General features: G+C 36.7%; 1 protein-coding gene across 6 annotated transcripts in view; it reads right to left on the minus strand.

The window, feature by feature from the left end:
- LOC121872660 (glycine receptor subunit alpha-2-like) overlaps positions 1-22,008 on the minus strand; it is a 34,076-nt gene extending 12,068 nt beyond the window's left edge. The window contains exons 1-9 of one of the 6 annotated variants that reach the window (XM_042375606.1): positions 21,533-22,008; positions 20,698-20,866; positions 20,328-20,405; positions 19,772-19,854; positions 14,681-14,824; positions 13,146-13,228; positions 11,606-11,740; positions 11,218-11,318; positions 8,484-8,644 (exon numbers count right to left, since the gene is read on the minus strand). In XM_042375606.1, coding sequence (XP_042231540.1) covers positions 8,484-8,644; positions 11,218-11,318; positions 11,606-11,740; positions 13,146-13,228; positions 14,681-14,824; positions 19,772-19,854; positions 20,328-20,405; positions 20,698-20,866; positions 21,533-21,585 — 1,007 coding nt within the window. In that variant the 5' untranslated portion in view covers positions 21,586-22,008. Of the gene's footprint in view, positions 1-8,483; positions 8,645-11,217; positions 11,319-11,605; positions 11,741-13,145; positions 13,229-14,680; positions 14,825-19,771; positions 19,855-20,327; positions 20,406-20,697; positions 20,867-21,532 lie in introns of those variants that run through there. The other 5 variants (XM_042375608.1, XM_042375607.1, XM_042375605.1 and 2 more) reach the window with 5 other exon arrangements.
- Positions 22,009-25,460: the final 3,452 nt, after the last annotated feature.

The following is a 25,460-nucleotide window of genomic DNA, read 5'->3' on the forward strand; positions in this document are numbered from 1 at the left end:
ATACATCCTATAATGATGTCTAGCATCATACTATACATCCTATAATGATGTCTAGCATCCCTTACTATACATCCTATAATGATGTCTAGCATCTCATACTACATCCTATAATGATGTCTAGCATCCCCTTCTCCACATCCTATAATGATGTCTAGCATCCCCTGCCATCCTATAATGATGTCCTAGCACATCTCATACTATACATCCTATAATGATGTCTAGCATCTCATACTATACATCCTATTGATGTCTAGCATCCCCATACTATACATTCTATAATGATGTCTAGCATCCCTTACCCATTCTATATAATGATGTCTAGCATCATACTATCCATCCTATATAATGATGTCTAGCATCTCATACTGCCATCCTATAGTGTCTGGCATCTCATACTAACCATCCTATAATGATGTCTGGCATCCCATACTGCCATTCTATAATGATGTCCTAGCATCCCATACTATACATCCTATAATGATGTCCTAGCATCTCATACTATACATCCTATAATGATGTCTAGCATCCCCATACTATACATCTATAATGATGTCTAGCATCCCATACTATACATCACCTAATGATGTCTAGCATCTCATACTACCTCTATAAATGAAATGTCTAGCATCTCCTTACTATACATCTATAATGATGTCTAGCATCCCATACTATACATTCTATAATGATGTCTAGCATCCCATACTATACATTCTATAATGATGTCTAGCATCCCCATACTATACATCCTATAATGATGTCTAGCATCTCATACTATACATCTATAATGATGTCTAGCATCTCATACTATACATCCTATAATGATGTCCTAGCATCCCATACTATACATTCTATAATGATGTCTAGCATCCCATACACTATACATCCTATAATGATGTCTAGCATCTCATACTATACATCCTATAATGATGTCTAGCATCCCATACTATACATCCTATAATGATGTCTAGCATCCCATACTATACATCCTATAATGATGTCTAGCATCTCATACTATACATCCTATAATGATGTCTAGCATCCCATACTATACATCCTATAATGATGTCTAGCATCTCATACTATACATCCTATAATGATGTCTAGCATCTCATACTATACATCCTATAATGATGTCTAGCATCTCATACTATACATCCATAATGATGTCTAGCATCCCATACTATACATTCTATAATGATGTCTAGCATCCCATACTATACATTCTATAATGATGTCTAGCATCTCATACTATACATCCTATAATGATGTCTAGCATCTCATACTATACATCCTATAATGATGTCTAGCATCTCATACTATACATCCTATAATGATGTCTAGCATCCATACTGTACATCCTATAATGATGTCTAGCATCTCATACTATACATCCTATAATGATGTCTAGCATCCCATACTATACATCCTATAATGATGTCTAGCATCCCATACTATACATCCTATAATGATGTCTAGCATCTCATACTATACATCCTATAATGATGTCTAGCATCTCATACTATACATCCTATAATGATGTCTAGCATCCCATACTATACATTCTATAATGATGTCTAGCATCCCATACTATACATTCTATAATGATGTCTAGCATCCCATACTATACATCCTATAATGATGTCTAGCATCTCATACTATACATCCTATAATGATGTCTAGCATCTCATACTATACATCCTATAATGATGTCTAGCATCCCATACTATACATTCTATAATGATGTCTAGCATCCCATACTATACATCCTATAATGATGTCTAGCATCTCATACTATACATCCTATAATGATGTCTAGCATCTCATACTATACATCCTATAATGATGTCTAGCATCCCATACTATACATTCTATAATGATGTCTAGCATCTCATACTATACCTCCTATAATGATGTCTAGCATCTCATACTATACATCCTATAATGATGTCTAGCATCTCATACTATACATCCTATAATGATGTCTAGCGTCTCATACTATACATCCTATAATGATGTCTAGCATCTCATACTATACCTCCTATAATGATGTCTAGCATCTCATACTATACATCCTATAATGATGTCTAGCATCCCATACTATACATCCTATAATGATGTCTAGCATCTCATACTGTACATCCTATAATGATGTCTAGCATCCCATACTATACATCCTATAATGATGTCTAGCATCTCATACTGTACATCGTATAATGATGTCTAGCATCTCATACTGTACATCCTATAATGATGTCTAGCATCCCATACTATACATCGTATAATGATGTCTAGCATCTCATACTGTACATCGTATAATGATGTCTAGCATCTCATACTGTACATCCTATAATGATGTCTAGCATCTTATACTATACATCCTATAATGATGTCTAGCATCTCATACTGTACATCCTATAATGATGTCTTGCATCTCATACTGTACATCCTATAATGATGTCTAGCATCCCATACTATACATCCTATAATGATGTCTAGCATCTCATACTGTACATCGTATAATGATGTCTAGCATCTCATACTGTACATCGTATAATGATGTCTAGCATCCCATACTATACATCCTATAATGATGTCTAGCATCTCATACTGTACATCGTATAATGATGTCTAGCATCTCATACTGTACATCGCATAATGATGTCTAGCATCTCATACTGTACATCGTATAATGATGTCTAGCATCCCATACTATACATCCTATAATGATGTCTAGCATCTCATACTGTACATCGTATAATGATGTCTAGCATCTCATACTGTACATCGTATAATGATGTCTAGCATCTCATACTGTACATCCAATAATGATATCTAGCATCCCATACTATACATCCTATAATGATGTCTAACATCCCATACTATACATCCTATAATGGTGTCTAGCATCTCATACTATACATCCTATAATGATGTCTAGCATCTCATATTGTACATCCTATAATGATGTCTAGCATCTTATACTATACATCCTATAATGATGTCTAGCATCTCATATTGTACATCGCATAATGATGTCCAGCATCTCATACTATACATCCTATAATGATGTCTAGCATCCCATACTATACATCCTATAATGATGTCTAGCATCTCATACTGTACATCCTATAATGATGTCTAGCATCCCATACTATACATCCTATAATGATGTCTAGCATCTCATACTGTACATCATATAATGATGTCTAGCATCTCATACTGTACATCCTATAATGATGTCTAGCATCCCATACTATACATCCTATAATGATGTCTAGCATCTCATACTGTACATCGCATAATGATGTCTAGCATCTCATACTGTACATCGTATAATGATGTCTAGCATCCCATACTATACATCCTATAATGATGTCTAGCATCTCATACTGTACATCGTATAATGATGTCTAGCATCTCATACTGTACATCGTATAATGATGTCTAGCATCTCATACTGTACATCCAATAATGATATCTAGCATCCCATACTATACATCCTATAATGATGTCTAACATCCCATACTATACATCCTATAATGGTGTCTAGCATCTCATACTATACATCCTATAATGATGTCTAGCATCTCATATTGTACATCCTATAATGATGTCTAGCATCTCATACTATACATCCTATAATGATGTCTAGCATCTCATATTGTACATCGCATAATGATGTCTAGCATCTCATACTATACATCCTATAATGATGTCTAGCATCCCATACTATACATCCTATAATGATGTCTAGCATCTCATACTGTACATCCTATAATGATGTCTAGCATCCCATACTATACATCCTATAATGATGTCTAGCATCTCATACTGTACATCGTATAATGATGTCTAGCATCTCATACTGTACATCCTATAATGATGTCTAGCATCCCATACTATACATCGTATAATGATGTCTAGCATCTCATACTGTACATCGTATAATGATGTCTAGCATCTCATACTGTACATCCTATAATGATGTCTAGCATCTTATACTATACATCCTATAATGATGTCTAGCATCTCATACTGTACATCCTATAATGATGTCTTGCATCTCATACTGTACATCCTATAATGATGTCTAGCATCCCATACTATACATCCTATAATGATGTCTAGCATCTCATACTGTACATCGTATAATGATGTCTAGCATCTCATACTGTACATCGTATAATGATGTCTAGCATCCCATACTATACATCCTATAATGATGTCTAGCATCTCATACTGTACATCGTATAATGATGTCTAGCATCTCATACTGTACATCGTATAATGATGTCTAGCATCTCATACTGTACATCGTATAATGATGTCTAGCATCTCATACTGTACATCCTATAATGATGTCTAGCATCTCATACTATACATCCTATAATGATGTCTAGCATCTCATACTATACATCCTATAATGATGTCTAGCATCTCATACTATACATCCTATAATGATGTCTAGCATCTCATACTGTACATCGCATAATGATGTGTAGCATCTCATACTGTACATCATATAATGATGTCTAGCATCTCATACTATACATCCTATAATGATATCTAGCATCCCATACTATACATCCTATAATGATGTCTAACATCCCATACTATACATCCTATAATGGTGTCTAGCATCTCATACTATACATCCTATAATGATGTCTAGCATCTCATACTATACATCGCATAATGATGTCTAGCATCTCATACTGTACATCGTATAATGATGTCTAGCATCTCATACTATACATCCTATAATGATATCTAGCATCCCATACTATACATCCTATAATGATGTCTAGCATCTCATATTGTACATCCTATAATGATGTCTAGCATCTCATACTATACATCCTATAATGATGTCTAGCATCTCATACTGTACATCGCATAATGATGTCTAGCATCTCATACTGTACATCGTATAATGATGTCTAGCATCTCATACTATACATCCTATAATGATGTCTAGCATCCCATACTATACATCGTATAATGATGTCTAGCATCTCATACTGTACATCGTATAATGATGTCTAGCATCTCATACTGTACATCCTATAATGATGTCTAGCATCTCATACTATACATCCTATAATGATGTCTAGCATCTCATACTATACATCCTATAATGATGTCTAGCATCTCATACTGTACATCATAATGATCATACATACATCATATAATGATGTCTAGCATCTTATACTATACATCCTATAATGATCTCTAGCATCCTCATACTATACATCCTATAATGATGTCTAGCATCTCATACTGTACATCCTATAATGATGTCTAGCATCTCATACTACATCTACATCGCATAATGATGTCTAGCATCTCATACTGTACATCCTATAATGATGTCTAGCATCTTGCTATACATCTATAATGCATCTTGCATCCCATACTATACATCCTATAATGATGTAGCATCTCATATTGTACAATCTCATATACATCTATGATGTCTAGCATCTCATACTATACATCCTATAATGATGTCTAGCATCTCATACTGTACATCGCATAATGATGTCTAGCATCTCATACTGTACATCGTATAATGATGTCTAGCATCTCATACTATACATCCTATAATGATGTCTAGCATCCCATACTATACATCGTATAATGATGTCTAGCATCTCATACTGTACATCGTATAATGATGTCTAGCATCTCATACTGTACATCCTATAATGATGTCTAGCATCTCATACTGTACATCCTATAATGATGTCTAGCATCTCATACTGTACATCCTATAATGATGTCTAGCATCTCATACTGTACATCGTATAATGATGTCTAGCATCTCATTCTGTACATCCTATAATGATGTCTAGCATCTTATACTATACATCCTATAATGATGTCTAGCATCTCATACTATACATCCTATAATGATGTCTAGCATCTCATACTGTACATCCTATAATGATGTCTAGCATCTCATACTATACATCCTATAATGATGTCTAGCATCTCATACTGTACATCGTATAATGATGACTAGCATCTCATACTGTACATCCTATAATGATGTCTAGCATCTTATACTATACATCCTATAATGATGTCTTGCATCTCATACTGTACATCCTATAATGATGTCTAGCATCTTATACTATACATCCTATAATGATGTCTAGCATCTCATACTGTACATCCTATAATGATGTCTAGCATCTCATACTGTACATCCTATAATGATGTCTAGCATCTCATACTGTACATCGTATAATGATGTCTAGCATCTCATACTGTACATCCTATAATGATGTCTAGCATCTTATACTATACATCCTATAATGATGTCTAGCATCTCATACTGTACATCCTATAATGATGTCTAGCATCTTATACTATACATCCTATAATGATGTCTAGCATCTCATACTATACATCCTATAATGATGTCTAGCATCTCATACTGTACATCCTATAATGATGTCTAGCATCCCATACTATACATCCTATAATGATGTCTAGCATCTCATACTGTACATTGTATAATGTCTAGCATCTCATACTGTACATCCTATAATGATGTCTAGCATCTTATACTATACATCCTATAATGATGTCTAGCATCTCATACTATACATCGCATAATGATGTCTAGCATCTCATACTGTACATCGTATAATGATGTCTAGCATCTCATACTGTACATCCTATAATGATATCTAGCATCCCATACTATACATCCTATAATGATGTCTAGCATCTCATATTGTACATCCTATAATGATGTCTAGCATCTCATACTGTACATCGTATAATGATGTCTTGCATCTCATACTGTACATCCAATAATGATATCTAGCATCCCATACTATACATCCTATAATGATGTCTAACATCCCATACTATACATCCTATAATGGTGTCTAGCATCTCATACTATACATCCTATAATGATGTCTAGCATCTCATATTGTACATCCTATAATGATGTCTAGCATCTCATACTATACATCCTATAATGATGTCTAGCATCTCATACTATACATCCTATAATGATGTCTAGCGTCTCATACTGTACATCCTATAATGATGTCTAGCATCTCATACTATACATCCATTAATAATGTCTAGCATCTCATGCTATACATCCTATAATGATGTCTAGCATCTCATATTGTACATCCTATAATGATGTCTAGTATCTCATACTATACATCCTATAATGATGTCTAGCATCTCATACTGTACATCCTATAATGATGTCTAGCATCTCATACTATACATCCTATAATGATGTCTAGCATCTCATACTGTACATCCTATAATGATGTCTAGCATCTCATACTATACATCCATTAATAATGTCTAGCATCTCATGCTATACATCCTATAATGATGTCTAGCATCTCATATTGTACATCCTATAATGATGTCTAGCATCTCATACTATACATCCTATAATGATGTCTAGCATCTCATACTGTACATCCTATAATGATGTCTAGCATCTCATACTATACATCCTATAATGATGTCTAGCGTCTCATACTGTACATCCTATAATGATGTCTAGCATCTCATACTATACATCCATTAATAATGTCTAGCATCTCATGCTATACATCCTATAATGATGTCTAGCATCTCATATTGTACATCCTATAATGATGTCTAGCATCTCATATTGTACATCCTATAATGATGTCTAGCATCTCATAATATACATCCTATAATGATGTCTAGCATCTCATATCACTTAAGTATTTTCACCTTAGATGCAGTACCTGAATTTATAATTTTACCTGTATGATATGATTTGACAGAAATCACAACAACCATAATTTAAATACTGTACTGACCTTAAAACATGATTCATAACTATATTTACACTTCTGTACATGTATATACTGTACTGTACAGGGTATACTGTATATATGTACAGTACAGTACCCTAAATGCACACTAACTTACTCCTGCTATATCTGCTCCCTTCTTACATGTACCTATACTATCTGTACGGTACTACCATTCACCCCTTCCTGTCACTCACTCTTAACAATACATTACTAACTTCCTTGCACCTTATACATGTATTCAGTACTGTACACTTTATATTATTTTTCTAAACTATACTGTGCATCTCATTTTGTTTATTCCAATATTCTTCTACTACTATTGATCAATGGCTCAATAATATGAAAGATAATTGATAATATAGTGCAGTACATATTCTTTCCAAAAATTTAAAACATTTACGGTAATATTGGTCGCTGAAAAAATACCATTCACTTGACCATCACTGTAGCAGGTTCAGATACATTCAGGAGCCAGTGCACGTCCAGTACTTGTCAACAGTGCAAAACAGAGACGTGACCAGCTGATCAGTGGTGAAGCGGATAAAAGTAAATGTCATGTTAGTTACAGGTACAGTACAGTCCTGTTTATTAAGGGTAAGAGTCTCATCTTTTGCTCATACTGAGCAACATTTAATATTAAATACTTACACAGTACATGATGACATGAAGATATCAATGGCCTTGATATAAGATACAGGTGGCAGAGCAGCTTGAGACTTGGCATGTTGAGTAGATAGGGTTAGGAGTGATGTCACACCAAGGGTTACCCGAGCTGGAGCTATATCTGGTCGAATCCAAAATGATATCCACTGATGCAGAAATAGAAATGGTTAATGATGAAAGGAAGAGGATACAGTAGTCAGAAGAAGGATAAATATAAATTAATGAGAGGAAAATGCTTCATTGATGTTGGAGAGAACGGGAAAAGTTAGTGAGGGGAAGACAGTTTACAAAGGAAAGAGAAAGGTTACTTTCCAAAGAGAAGATGAATAAGCTAATGAAACAAAACTGGGGATAAATCATTGACAGGTTAAGGGGGTTGAATTACAATAGGTACTGGGGAGGTGTGGGTGGTGTCCTGTACAAGAAAGCAGTCAGAACTGAGATTAATTGTGTTTGGTTGGGGTATGGAGGAAAGAAGAGTTCTGGGTACCAGTTTACTATACTTCTGTATTGGGCAAAAGCAGATGAACTTGGTAAAGGATGATATTTGGGAAGCAGAGGAGAGGAGTTAAGATGTACAGTTTGATAATGGTGAAAGTAAATTTATCTGGACTCTGCTTTAAGTTGCTGTTATAAGTTATTAACTAATCTAGTTATGTGTTTACTGGTAAGTGTAGCTGATTGTTTTAATGTAACAAGCTCATTCTACTCATTCACTCAAAACAAGAGCTGTTAACAAAAATGGTTAAATGTTAATGGACTGGTTGGTTATGGTTGCTAATTGAGGCATTGCCATGAGATAAGTAAGAAATGTTCTTTCTACTCATAACTCACTTCTTTTACATTGACTGGGATATTCAACGACTTTAGTAGGTATACTGTATTATACCACTTACGCTCAGTATTATCTTTTCACGTATTGTACTGTACAGGGATTTCTATTTTCCCATTTCTATATATATATGTTTTGTAAGTTATGCCATCTCCCTCTCTTTTTCATTCCTCCATTCTACTTTTTCTACAGCATGTACACTGTACAGTATTTGCTGAGGCAGCGAATATCCTTTCTCAAAATAAGTACCGGTGAAGACCTTTTATTATATGATACTCTGGCCAGTGAGCTGTAGTAGTACTGTACCTGCACAGTACTTTATGTATTTGATAAATTTTTCACAATTTACTATGGGGTCTAGCATTCAAAATGTTGTGGTTATAGCAATGTGTGACAAAATTCCCATGCACCACAATGCTTTGAATAAAGAGAAAACATCTGATTTAAAAACATTTCAGTAAAATATTGGTCTCTGGTCTTGTGGGTTAGCAAATGTATAGTTTCCCTGAATGTAAAAGTTGCCACTGGTTTTTAAGCTTGAGGAAAAAATTGAAGGCTAAGAGAGGTTCATAAGTACTGTACTACTGTACAGTGCTGTGGAGAGTGAATGCATATGCAGAATGGCTTTCAGTTACTTAGTGAGTTCTGTATTGTGCATACATACTGTATACCCATGGTATTATACATTCTGGATGTACAGTACTGTATAGGCCAATTGTATACAGTTTGGTAAATGAAAACAGTAGAGGTAATCTACTTATTAACAGTCATCAAAGCTGACATTGTTACTGTCATTAAAAAATTGGAGAATTAATATTTTATACCTTACAAAACCCAAAATGGTTGTTGCTACAATATTTCCAAATAGGATTAAAATAAAGAGGAAATCTATTACTGTAGTTACATACCTATATAAATGAGAAATTTTCTTTTCAGTACTGTACTGTTGTTCTTAAGTACAGTGAACCCTCGCTTTACGCGGTTTCACTTTACGCGTTTCTACATTTACACGGTACCCTGCCAGAACCGGAATTCCCACTTTACGCGGTGCATCAACTCATATACGCGGGTGAAGTATAATTTTTTATTTAGCTCATAAAATTCATACAAATTATCCGGCCAGAATATAATTTACATTGCTGGAATTCTTACAATTTGATGATCATTTTGAATATAAGCATCATAGGTTTTGCATTAGACATACAAATTTTAGATCTAATGCAAGTATTTTGTTTACTCAGAGCAAATATGTTTTCTTTTGTGCAAAATATATGACGTGTATATTCAAAATATTCCTGGTCTTGCAAGGAATCCAGCAATGTCAATTATATTATCCTAACTTTAGTCTGAGGTATTATTTATTACTATACCTTAAAATCTAGTGGGTTTCCCCCAAACATTTCTCAGAGAGGGAAGAGCCAGCGAGTGTAGTGTGAGAAGAGGGGGAGGGCGTTGATTCCATTATTGGAATGGACATTAACTTGGCGACTGTATTTCTCTATTTATCTTAAGTATTAATTGTGTGTGTGTGTACCATCATAAAATTAAGATGTTATTTTTACTAGAACATAGGTATTGTGTCGGAAAAAGTGGAGTTTGGGGGTCAGCCGGTCTCTATTTCATTTAATCCCATATGTTATGTTGTTCACTTTACGCGTTTCTCGCTTTACGCGGGCCTCCGTGGGTTCAATTGACTGCGTAAAGTGAGGGTTCACTGTACTCTAGTTATGTAATAGGGTACAGTATTCCATCCTGTTTTATTCAAGACAATACTGTATACCCAATAATTTTCTCTACACCCAGTTAGTTATAACTGGTTTGAGCATTTTTTGGTAAGAAAAGAAAGTGTGATGGAAGAACATTTTACAATAATGTCCTGGAACCTACCGACATTATGACGATGAGGCAGGTGGGGATGTAGGTGTGAAACAGATAGTGGCCCAGATGGCGCTTGAGCTTGAAGATCACCTCCAGACAGGTGAAGTTACCTGTTGTTAATGCTCAATGATGTTACAGGTGATATATTTATTAAGTAATAATAATGGTGGTTAACAGTATAATAATGATATATGGCAGATTACTGTACTGTATATGGAAAACATTATCAGTTTTGTTGTAAAACAGTTACTGGTATCTTGATACAAGACTTCTTTTGTTCTGTAGGTGTACTTATATACAGTACAGAACTGTACTGTATACTTATACAGTACAGTGAACCACAAAACACTGAGATACAATACTGTACAGAATGTTCAACATGAGTTTCAGAGCTCACCTGTAGAGTACACCTGAGTACAATCTGATGTGATGTTACTAACGATCATCTGTTGTGGTAGCTCGATGGTGTCATCCACAGCAAGTGGTAAGTTTTCTTCCCAAGCAAACACCAGGTCTTGTGTAGTGTGAGACACTGGTACACACACACACCAAGGAAGAAGAGTTACAGTAGGTACTTTTCGGTGATATACAAATAGGTTATTACAGGCATCCCCCGCGTTACGGAAGCCCGGGTTACGGAATTTCGCTCTTACGGAATTTGTAAATTATGACCAATAATTTCACGTTACGGCCCGTAAATCCGCCCTTACGGAAATTGGGGTAAATTTTAACAATTTAAAAAAATCACTGTATAAAATTATAATTTGTTGTTAAAAATTATAATTTGTTTGGTGTGGATTTCTTGGTGTTTGCTACCGCCAAGCGTGGCATCGCCACGAGGAGTCAGTCCATTGTTTACATCCAGTGTGCACGCATGTTTCTCGCCCCAGCAGTTGGATTTAACTTTTACAAACATACAGTAAGTACAGTACAGTGCATTCCACTTATTCAAGATGACTGGAAAGAGGCCATCAAGTGAAAGTGACCGCAGTAGTGCAAAAACAAGCCGCAAAGGTATTGCATTGGATATTAAACTTGGTGTTTTAAGAAGGTATATCATAAATTATTTAATGTACTGTACTCTATTGTATGTGTTTATAAATGTTTATTTTCATTAATAAAAGTGCTTGAATTACTTTTTTGGGGCCGAAAAAATTCCTTTGGAACGCATCTCCAGTTTTATAATGGAATTCAATGGGAAAATAGGTTTGCGTTACGGAATTTCGTGATACGGTCAATTTTCCAGGAACGGAACCCTTCCGTAACGCGGTGATGCCTGTATTATTACACAAATCTTTTATTCACATTACGTTCACACTTACTGGACTATAAATACAGCTTTCATACAAAACTCTTAAACAGAAGTAGTTTCATACTTAGTAAATTACTCATTTAAACCTATGAAACATCATGAAACAAACTACAGTATAGTGCAGTACAAAGAGGAACATTTCTAAACAAAATTAGTACTGTACTGTATAATTATTATCTTCCCCCATTTACAGTGGGATGACACACACACACAGAATCTAACATAAACATAACATTTTAGTTGTTGCCTATCATTACTGTTTAGTGTAAAGAACCAAGTAAGAGTTGATGAATTAATTATTTGCTGAAGATTTTGGAAAATCAAACACTAACTGTTCTATTGTCTACACCCAGATTGCAGTAAGGTGAACAGCATTAGAAATGATGAGAAAGGATATACAATACTGTACTGTACTGTACTTGTAATCAATCTTCTGGTTTCCTCAAAGCCCGAGGATGAATAAGAGAGAATTAAGGATATGCTCCTCCATAGGATCCTTGGGGAGTAGGAGAAAAAGATGGGATGAAAGATGTCTTGACTCCCTAAAGCCCATGTTATAGGGATAAAGGAAGAAGTATACAGTAAGCTCAATCCTCAGGACTATGGGGTGTGAGGCAACACTTACAGCTCTCCATCTGCAGCTTGCACTCTTGGGTGTCGTGTGGGTAGAGTAAAAAGTTCATGGCGCAAGACAATGTTAATGTTAACCTGAAAATGAAGGATACTTTTTTGTATAGCTGTATTTGTTCTTTATCCTGTACTGTAAATAAAAAAAAGTCTGTTATCTAAATCAAAACTGAAAAAAATGGAGTACAGTACTGCATAAGATATTTAAAGTTGTAATATTCTTTATGAAATGTTGATTTAAAAAATATTACTTTATCACACTATTCAAGACATTGTTCGGTTTTACCAATTTACCAGATTTCACAAGCATCTACTGCACTGTATTTCTGTTTGTTCACAACTTCTAACTGATACTTTCACCCACACATAATCAGTTTAGTCTGTAAATTTGGTATATCAACATGAAAAGGACCTGGGTGTGTATGCTGACAATGAACTAAGGTGTTCGGGCCATTGTGAAAAGAAGGTGAATCAAGCAACTAAACTAGCAGGACTTATAAGAAGATCGTTCAGATATCTAGAACGTCCCTTGCAACAACTTTCAAAAGTGAGATGCTTTCTCGTCTGGAGTACTGCCACCTCGTCTGGTCCCCGAGATATGCTAGAGACTGTCAGTTGATTGAAAATGTCCAAAGGAGTGCCACCAGACTGGTGCCTGCTTTATGGCACCTCAGTTATCCACAGAGATTAGAAAGCCTGCAACTGCCAGTTTACACTACAGACGGGCAAGGGGTTACCTAATTGAAGTATATAAACATCTCGGAGGGCACTACTCAATCGAGTGTCCATACCTGGAGCTGGCAGACGTCCACCTCACAAGGGGTCACAGCTCAAGGTTGAAGAAGCCACAAGTCCAGAAAACTGTGAGGGCAAACTTTTTCTGAGTGAGAATTATGAAATCTTGGAACAATTTACCAGAGAGTGTTGAGACAGCACCGAGTGTGAGCTCTTTCAAGACCAGACTTGACCAACACTGGAGCAGGTTCAGATATATTCAGGAGCCAATGCATGCCCAGTACTTGCCAACGGAGATGTGACCAACTGTCCATGCAGCTAATGACCTGATCAGTGGCAGAGAGGATAAAAGTAAAAGTAAAGACACACCTTTGCTCCTGACACACCATTGAGCCTTTACAAGCCAGGTATAATCTCCATGTTTGACTCTCTGTACTTGATGCACTGAATCTGACAAAACTCTGCTCCTAACACATTACCAAACCTGACACAGCATATGTGTGTGTGTGTGTGTGTGGAAGAAGCAGAAAGACTAAAAAGTTGATGTAGTATAAGACAATAGGTAAAAACCTATTTTATGACAAGGAGGAGGGAGGGAGGGTTCCAAGCATCCCTTAAACTCTTATGTCATTATGGTAGTACAGTACTGTACTTACCTAATTGACTACCTACCTACTACCTATGGCCTAGTACCTGACCAATACTTGCAGCAAGTACTGTACCTAATTACAGTGCTACCTACAGTCCTACACACGAGTATTTAAGGGTAGTAGGGAGGGTGTGAGATACAGTACTAACTTGACCATATAGAGTATTGTGAAATCTTTGTACAGCCACACGTAATGGTTGGGCACTGTCATAGTCTGGAAGTTCACCTCTTTAGCATTCTTGAAGAAGCTGTCTGGCCGCCACAGGTGGTGAAGCCAATCAAGGTCTAACAATCTGATGGAGAGGAGGTCAAAACTGTGTAAATGAAAGATTAATAAAGTACAGTACACGAGCATAAAAATGAAGAATGGTGAATATAGACCTTGGAAGGAGAGAACATTCCCAAAGGCTGTACCAAAGACGCAAAGATGTGTAAAAGAAAAATATGAAATAATTATACTCGGTTTAATCAACACACATCATAATTGGATATACTGTATTGTATGTCACTGAGGTCTGGCCTTTTCAGTTTGATGAACAGAATTGTTTAATAAAAACACATTATTCTGGCCTAGTTTTATGTTCTGATTTTAAAAATATACTGTACTATACATTTTCTTGGAGAAAATAAGAAATACCAAAAATAATAAATAAGGAAAGAATAGGCTACAAATATACTAACGTAACAAAAAATCAAAGGAAATGGTTAGGTTAGGTTATGCTACACTACACTGGCTACATTGTAATGACCACGGTCGTACACGTCAGTTAACATAAAATCAGACGATTCATATTACGCTCAATAGCTTCCTCATCGCTCCCTAGCTTAGGTGCCATCCATTTTCTCTGACTTCCTGTAACCAGCCTCTCTATAAAGTGAATTTGAATGTTAGAGAGAACACCATTGTTCTGAGTCAACTTAGAGATGTCTAATTACAGTTAAAACATAAAAGATCCTTTGTGAGTGATGTTGAAAGCTTTAACTGTCTTTACTGTTAGTAACACTTGTTAAGTAAGTGAGTGTCGAGTCGGCCAGTACGAATGGCATCCCATGATATTGTCCCTGGGGATAGCCATGAATTTCCAATTGCTACAGAAGTTAGATTATTTTGATGCCCAAACATCAGAGAATCTGATATTTGTAGTTTAGTTAGTGTCAGTTATCTATTTAAGAAAGTCATTAATCTCCTGAACTATTGTCAACCTGTATAATCTGCAAAATCTAACGTATCCCTGTGAATAGTTCCTTGTTCGCAGCCTTGCTGAGTTTGTAAAACTAGTGTTAACAGCGTGTGTATTTTACGTCAATTTCACTTTTTCATGGCAAGCTCAATCTCTGAATAGATTATAAAAATAGACGTAAGAAATTCACCTGACCCAGGACATTGATTTTCATAGTTAAATGTACAGCGACTGAGTTGAATGTAATTTCTGTCATTGCGTGATTAGCCTTTGTGGCATGTATACTGCACAGGCCTGAGTTGCCAGTTAGCCGCATATAAACTCGTGCACGAGGGACAGCGTCACACCTCTGACGCTGTCCATCATATCTCAGGTAAGGGTACGTTCTCTGCCCACCATATTAAGTCAGTTTAACTCAGTGAATTTTGTGAAAGAATTAATGTAATGTAAATATCGTCTGTCATTGCTAGACGAAAGATTGTTTGTTATTGAGTTGTTTTTGACACATCTCTGACGCTGTCCATCATATCTCAGGCACAGTGTGTGTGTGTGTGATGCTGAATACCTGGGGGACCGGTAGCTGCATACCAGCTGGTTGTATTGGAAGATGTCGTTAATTTGGCAGGATTAAACTATGCGAGTCTGCACCCTGGGAACTAGGCCCAAACTCCCTCACCGTGTGTCGGACTCCAACCGACCCTAACAATGCTCTTCGTTTGTTGTGGTGACACCAATGTTACACCTCGAGGCACTCCTAACAGTTATATGGGCCAAAGTATTATTGTTGTATATGATCGGGGATAATTAACAGAAGTATAGTTATCCTATGTTGAGTAGTGAACCCATAAATATTGATAGTACTGTACCAGTAAATAAGTTAATTTGGGATTTTGTCAAGTGTGTCATAGAACCGTCTGTATTGACAATGAAATAATATAATCATTGTTTAATGTTCTAACCAAGAATTGAAGATTTACTTTACTACTTGTAAAAGTAAGACCTACGGGTCCAGTCCTATCTGAGCGTGTAAAATAACCATCTTATTTGTCGAAGAAATAATACAACAGTTGTTTAATGATGTAATCAGTAATTGAAGATCTATTTTATGAATGGTAAAGTAAGACCTAAGTGGTCCAGTCTGGTCTGAGTGTACTTAATTAACATCTTGTTCACTCATGTTAATAAATATTGAATTAGTAAACTACAAGTATCACCGCTTATTCCTTCTACCCATTGACCTCAGAAAATAACTATTGGTTTCACGTGCCTAGAAGCTCGCTAGCACGCTACCTAACAGGCTACCGTGGTAAGTACAATAAGTGTTATAGTACGAATGACATGGTTTTCCCAGACTGATCCATGGTATAGAATATAACTAAACCACGGATATAATTGAGAGAAAGTAAGGACATGAAACTCAGAAAATACAATAATAGATATGAAAGAAGAAATGAAGTAAAGAAAAGAATATTGACTTAGAAAATATAAGCAAAGAAATATAAGATAGATACTTATATAGAGAAAGACTCAGAATATAGAATTATTAATAGAAAATTAATAGAAAATATAGATAATGAAGCAAGAATATAAGTATATGAATAAAAAATAATAAAAAAAAATAATAAATATATGAAATAGGATAAAGAGAAAACATGCCCCCATACAACATTACTGAACAAAGGGAGGTATTACCGTCTGGGAAGATATTGGAAGCATTGTAGTGGATTTCTCCCCTACTAACGCAGTTTGTCGCTGCATAGCCGACCCCACGAATTCCACAGTGTGTGCCTCGTGGTCTAGGTCAACCAGTGCCGCCATACATCACAGAGCGGGGGTCAACTACTAAGCCACGCCTACCCCCCGCTATTTAAGACCTGACCTCGTTGTGACCTGTCTCTTTCTACCTACACCAACCAGCCAGCAACACCCCCTCCTCCTCCGCCGCTGCCTGGCGGCCCTTGCTCCTCCTCCGCCTGCCTGGCGGCCCTCGCTCCCGCCGGCGAGCATGGCGACCCACAAGCTGGTCCTCCTCTGAGCACCCTCACCAACCAGCTCTCTCTACATCACGCTTGTAACCATGCTGCCTTCCCAGCACCAAGCTGCATTGTACATCCAATACAACATATATACAGAGAGCACATTGTGAGTTTCCTTTCTCCATCACATTCTGAGTATGAACCAAACATCACATCCCCACAGCATAATGTACGTATTGTCTAATGGTAGACCCTTCTGCCACGAGGCATCACGAAAATTGTGACCCAGTCCCAGGTTGCTGATCTGACTTTCTGCCTCATTTACACACAATTGCAGTCTCAATTGTTTCTGTTACTACTGACAGCAACATAGATGTAGCGTTTCTCACTTTTGATTTTATTTCATATTTGTATTTCATTATTATTATTATTTGATTTTTAATTTTGTATTGTTATTATAAATCTTATTTACAGTGCAATGAATTATTATTTTTACATTTTCGCCCCCCCCCCACCCCCGGCACCGATATGGGTCAGTAACCTGTGCCCGGGTGGGCTAATCCCCGAAAAAAAATGATACCTGGAGTTTTATTAATGTGTTATATTTTTTGGTCCGATCTGTAAGAGCGCCAGCAATTTCCGCCAAAAATGAAGGTCAGATTCGTTTAAAATACACTGGAAAAACATTGGTCAACCCCTAGGGACTCCTGTCCTAAAGTAAAAATTTACCCACGTTTGTTTAACAGGCTAGCCTCTTATCTATTCAGAGCCCTAAATATTTTTTGTTTTTATAATTTTCGGTACTTTCTACTAGTTTCTCCAAAAATATATAAATATTTTGAAATCCGCATGTAAAACTACGTCAGATTAATGTGCTTTTATTTAAAAAAAAATGCAGTTCATCAAACCAAAAAGATTTCTGAGGTCCGTTTTAAAAGAAGTTTGAATAAATCCTGACGAATACACTTTAATTTTACTTAGAAGAGACAAAGCCATAATACTTCCCTAAAGCTAAGATTCCATACATGTGTTTGCAGTTCGTTTGCGGTATGCGTTTGCGTTAAATTGCATCTGAAAAACGGACCCCTTTTTCCATTTGCATGCAGCGGGAACAGGACAGGAAAGATGGCTCCTATTATAGTGCATCGAAGCTACGAGCCTTATATGAACAGGATGATTTGCTAATAAACACCCTGAGTTTGTATAAGAAAACGCGTAAATAAAAGGAAAAACGGACAAGGAAACATAGATAGTGGATTCATAGATTGCTGCTGAATCGGACTAAATATGGAGCCTACGTTAAAATACTTTGGTAAAATACCTAAGCTTAGATGAAGACAAATTCAAGGAATATTTTCGTCTGAGCAGACAACAGTTCGCACATGTTCTTTCCCTGGTTGATGGGGATTTGGTGAAACACTGCAGGAACAATGAAGTCATTTGCTCAAGGCAGCGATTTGCAACATGTATAAGGTAAGTCATGCTTATAAATACGAATTAATAGGAACCGTAGATAAATATTAAGGTACTCAAAAATTAGTATCCCAGTGACCCTTTTATTGAGACCATAAACCTTCATTTTAGAACAGTTGTGTCAAAAATGTATAGATCTCGTAAACTGATATACAGTATAAAGATTGATGCTTAAAGAGTTAAGTTATGAAATAACACTTACTAGGTTTCTAAGTGTATTATATAAGTGCATTACAAAAATAGGTTGGGATTATATTCTGAGTGAAGTTGATTTCACTCAGAATATATTCCCAACAGAAAACTTTTTTTCCTGAGGTATTTTGCTGGGTGAGAGCAAACACAGGGATAGTGACGCTACAGTGTGGGATTCCCTCGTCCGTTTCCACGCGGCTGCATTTTCAATCGTTACAAGGAGCGATTGAAATGTACACCACAAATTCATAACGTTAACGCTACCATTAACGCGACCGTGGCTGCCAAATGGAAACAACCGTGTACATTTCAATAGGATTTATTCTTGCCGCTAATGCTACAGCTACTGGTAACGCGTGAATGGAATACTAGCTTAACACGTTACTCTCGAGCTTCGATAATACTTCCTAGTTCTTACCTATAGTCTGAAGTCATATTAGAAGGCAATTTCAGGCGGTGGTCCCTCCACGACTGGGCGAAGAATATATCTGTTGCGAAGGTCTTGTGATTGAGTGAATGAAACAGGGTGAGGAAAAGGAGTCAGTTTTGTTTGTGTTTTAACGCTTCAATTTTTCCTAACCAGCATGAAGTTTAAAATAGTCCCATAACGTATTCTAGTAAAAAGATTCATATACACAGGAGGAAGTAAGGCTCCATTTCAATGAAAATTCGGCGACGGGTGTGTCGTCAATAATTATCATTATTGTTGCTGTATTAGACTAGCGTATTACTAACCATGTTTCACTCTTAAAGGCTTTAGTTGTTGAAGCGCAGTAATTCTATTTTAACAACAACCCTGACCCAGAATTTCAAAAGCTTGCATAACATATTTCCCTCTTTGGAAAGATTATAATGGCTGCCAGAATGACTTTTGAATTGTATTTTACAAATTTAAATTAACAATAATTATTATTATTTGTTTTTTTTATATTAAGTGACAGAATAATCTGAAGAACATGTGAATTACGTCTTACCCCGGTAGATTGACCGTCTGTGAGGGTGAAACTGGATACCGTGTTCTCTGTGAAGAACTGTACGTCCTGGCTGTAGTCCTGGAAAGAAAGAGAATGCTTGTGTAAATGGGAAACTGCAGCATTAAAACATGTTTTCAAGTTCTATCTGTGGACGTACATTTCCTCTGACAGTAAAACACGACACTTTGTGATATACAATTTTCCACTTGACTTCATTTGTGAGTTGTATCCATTTACATAAGTCTTAAGGTTATGTGATATTACCAATTGTTTTTAATTAATGTTACCTTTATAATTCCAGCACACATATAAAATTAATCTCTCAAATATTTCTACAATCATTGACCCAAACTGTTTCCTCGAACCTTACCATGGAGTTCTCATTGACAGAATCGATGCTCATGACGGTGACATGGAAATAAACGACCGTGGGCCGTCCTTCCTTTTTGGGCGGTGCCATCTTGTCGTAGGCTGAGGGCAAAATATCCTCAATCCTTAGGCTGCTCCTTCTTCCTGATGTGTAGTGGGAGGAGGAGACACTGGAAAAGTAGCGGTGGTATAGGAGGAAATGGAAATGTGTAGTAAAAGGAGGAAGAAAATGGAGAAATGAAGAGTAAGAAGAGAAGAGGGGAAAGAAGGAAGAGGAAGAGGAGGTGAGAGAAGAAAATGAAAATCAAGAGAGAATATGACACTGTAGAATAAATCACATCATAACAGCGAGACAAAATGACAACTTCAACACAAGTATAATCCAGTCGCCTCACGGACACAACAATACTGCTGTTGACGAAGGTATCATGACCTTATTTGTACCTCTATCTTTACGAATATTAATTCAGTAAGAACTAAGTAATCAGAGGGAGATATAATAACGGATGCTTCATATTGATAACAGTGAGTGAAATCTACTCAGAATCAACATACACTGATCGTGTGCCGTCACCTTGTACACACACAGGACAGAACAATAATATTCGCTACCTCAGTTGTACCTTTCAGTTTATGTAACGTTAATACTTTAACAGTAAGAGCCGTTTTATTATATTCGGCATTAATAAGAGACGTATAAGCTTCTTTATGCAAATTTACAGTATATAGTGTGTATTTTTTACAATTAAAAAAGTTAATTTTTATTAGGGTGAATATGAAATGGTCCACCAATCTTTCTCTGGAGACACTTGCCTTCAAAAAGCCGGTTGACTTACCTACAACACGCTATGGTGGGGGCTGACAGCAGCAGTAAAGCCATCAACACCATATTTGAAGTCTTGGGTGGATACGGACAGGGAGAACAGGAAACGGGAGTGGGAGGGAAGAGAGAAAACGCTGAACCTAAGAAGGAAGAGGAGCTGAGAGAAATTATTTTGATTGCGTAAGCGTTAGAATAATTTCGACTCCAATCTGGTTTATCGCAGAATCAGCGAGCAATTCTGAGTCATCATTTATCACTGATGACACTTGGGGATGTGTGGTGGTCACTCACTCTCCCTGCCTCTCACTGGTGACGCCCGAGGGTTTGTGGTGGTCACTCACTCTCCCTGTCTCTGGTGACAATTGGGGAGGTGTGTGGTCACTCGTCCTCCCTGTCTCTGGTGACAACTGGGGGTGTGTGTGGTGATCACTCTCCCTGCCTCTCACTGGTGAGTCCCGGGGGTTTGTGGTGGTCACTCACTCTCCCTGTCTCTCATTGGTGACGCCTAGGCTAAGTTGAAGTGAACTGCGCACTCTCCCTGCCTCCTCCTCCTTCTCCTTACCACCACCAACGACCAGGATTCATTGTGTGTGGCGAATAATATGCATTCGATTCTGCCATACCATTATTGAGATTGACCTTAACCTTTAACCTGACCCCCAGAACATGACAGCTCTATGGTTGCCTTAATGAATAGATCTAACGAGTGTGAACAATGTTGCCCAAACCAATTACGATTTCTCAAACAGACATACATTGTTAAATGATCAAGTTTATAGATAGATAAGGATGGTTCTGACATCACCACAAAACATTACCGTACTAAAGCACGGCGGTGTGAGTGGCTAGGTAAATACTCATCCCAGCATTAACAAACAAGAGCGACCAGCTATTTAGCTGGGGCAAATGGGATAAAGGTACGACCGCTCTTTTACCGTAGAATATTTCGGCATTTGTTTTTCATTAACAAAAACTCTTTCTAACTTACGTTTGTTTTCTTTACTCGCACGCACTGTATAAACGATATGTAGATGTGTATACTGTTTTTGTTGTTATAATAGATCAATATGTTATTCAACGTCTGAGGTCTTCAAGCACAGATCACAAAATCAGTTTATATTCTAAATAACAAAATCTACAAGGTAGGAAAAAATTGCTGCACGATGATGTTGGTTCATTTAAAAATTTATTACTCTCCTTTAAGAACTTAGGTCTTTAAGAATGCAATATAGACTACTAAATACACTAGTCGCCAACAATTAAAAATCAAGAGGAGAAACTGGATATGCATAATAATGGTAATTCTACTGGATAATAAGTGTAATAAGGAAATTCATATTTAAAGACACCAGACAGATACACAACACACAGAACAGAAAATTGGATAAAAATCATTACTTGGTAATTTCTCAGTGTAATAATAATAATAATAAATTAACGGTTTACTGAAAGAACATGGCAGCCGGTAGGCTGAAAATATGGTTCATAATTGGGGAATGGGTCACTTGATTGTCAATAATATACAAGTAACATAAGTTATACAAATATGACATATAATAATTAGGTGGGGAGGTCATACAACAGGGAATTTCAACATACAGTTGTAACAGTGAAAAAATAAGATTGGCAAGGAGTGAACACACTGGTTGATTACGAGTTGTAGATAATTTTTACAATGTTCGGGACTGGCCTGTTTTTATAGTGATTAGTACGTGCTCGTATGGGCTGGATGTGGTTGTGGTGCAGAACAACAATTCGCGGACGAGGGATATCGGGTGGAAGCAGGAACTGGTTCAAAGATGGTGCAGAAGCTTTTCCCAAAATTTGCAGATGAGGTCGTGGTGATGATCAGAGAGAACCGAGAGGGTCAGTGTGTCGAGCGTTTCTTGATATGTGGAGTAGGAGGGGGATTTTGCACGCCCTTTTCTGGCTTACTGTATCTGTTTTCTGAATCTTAATGCACTGCTGTACCAATATATCATTCTAATAATGTAATAAGGTGTCATACACCACTAAGATCCGTAAATAGAGTAATATACTACTACTACTACTACTACTTTTTATATATCTGCTACTACTACTACTACTACTACTTTTATTTTTATTTTTTAAAGAATGGCCACTAGCCTACCCCAATAGCCACACCTTCGCCTCCACTTCTACTACTATTACTAATAATAATAATAATAATAATAATAAATACTACTACAGTTGTACCGGTACTACCACTACTACTACTACTACTTTTACTATTAATATTATTGTTAATTATCATAACATTAATTATATTCCCATTACTTTTAATTTACATATATTGCTGAAACAACTTGAAGAAGAAAGAAAATGAGACAATTTGGGGATATATATTGAAAATTGAAAAGGGTGTACAGGAAAGGGTCGAGTAATATTTAACAGAAAATGAGTGAATGTCTCGCTTTTTGCAAATATTCGAGACAATAGACCATAAGGAGGCTTGGGTGAGTGGTGGCACTGGTGGAGACTCGACTCAACAAGCTCAAGGTCCTCCAGCACGGTGGGAGGCGACAAGCACCAGGGGTAAACACAGTGACCTTTTGTACTTTACATGCAACTAAGCGATCGTATATGATGTGGTTGTGAATGACTGGAGAGTTAGAATTCGCATTTTTGAACAAAATTATGTCAATTAATCAAACCTAACCTAAACCTCTCCAAACTTCAACTTAACCTTCCCAAACTTAACTTAAACTTTCCCACACTTAATCTGATTTAAATCACCCCAAACGTAACCTGACGTTAAATTTCCCCCAACTTACCCTAACCTTCCCTAAATTTAACCTAACCTAAACTTTCCCTAACTTACCTAACCTAACCAAAGCTTCCTCAGAAAACGAAAAGTTGGTTGGTTTAGTTCGTGTTGTCTGCTGTCATCTTGTAAATAGGCTTTGTGTAAAAAAAACACAAGTGCCACACGGTGGATCCACACCAACGCAACATTATCCGTAATATGTATTAGTTTAATCACTTTATTGGCAAGACTGTGGTACAGTTTTGCCTAATCTGAGTAGTTCAGCCAGGTCGTGACAGAGGGTGCTATCACTCATCACTGCCACGCAGGACAGAGATCATATTCCTTAGTGCTATATTATAATTTAGGACCAATTAGTGTGGATTAGCAAGTTTAGGACAAACTGCCAGAATATTTTCAAGGACTTCTGATTCAATGTAGTAGTTACGTAGTTGATGATATAATAAACCAGGTGGTTTCAAGTCTTTGGGAGTATCACATTCCATAATATAATGTTACCGAATATGCTTTAAAGGTTTATCACAAAGTTTATATGCCGAGTATTAAGGCATAGGTTCATTTCGTGATGGCGTAGATCCTAACATATGCTGAAACTAATTGAGAAAAATGTAGCATACATCTGTGAGTTAACATGTACTGTACACTTCAAATTTTATTTCATCTTATCTTTTTGTTAGGAAGAAGAGGCAATCTCGGGGATATTGCTCCTGCGCACTGCAGATGTAAACTTTCTCATCAATTTCACAAATTGGAACTTATTCATAATCTATGTTACGACATTAGTTATTTGATTATAGCACATTAGTTGCTTCAAAGGGAAATTAATCCAATAGTATCATGGCTTTGACTTTACCCAATAGTTTTCCCCTTTGGTAGTTGTCGGTTGTTAAGATAAAGCGCATATTTGTTAATTCCTTCTCGGTATAGTGTTTTCGTCTCTGGCAGTCTTATCATTTATATTTTTGTGAGACCTGGATAACTGTAACATGTCTGTCTCACTGTGTTGGTCTGTACAAAAGTTTGGTCCGCTTGATGAAGGCTGAACTATCTGTGGGGGGAGTGGAGAATGCAGGTAATTTTATTTAATGACTCCACTATCCATTTTATTTCTTTGTAATATCAACGCTGCAGTTCATCAAGAATTTTCGCTGTG

Source organism: Homarus americanus, unplaced genomic scaffold (genome assembly GCF_018991925.1).
Source record: "Homarus americanus isolate GMGI-L3 unplaced genomic scaffold, GMGI_Hamer_2.0 scaffold39155, whole genome shotgun sequence".
Taxonomy (NCBI): domain Eukaryota; kingdom Metazoa; phylum Arthropoda; class Malacostraca; order Decapoda; family Nephropidae; genus Homarus; species Homarus americanus.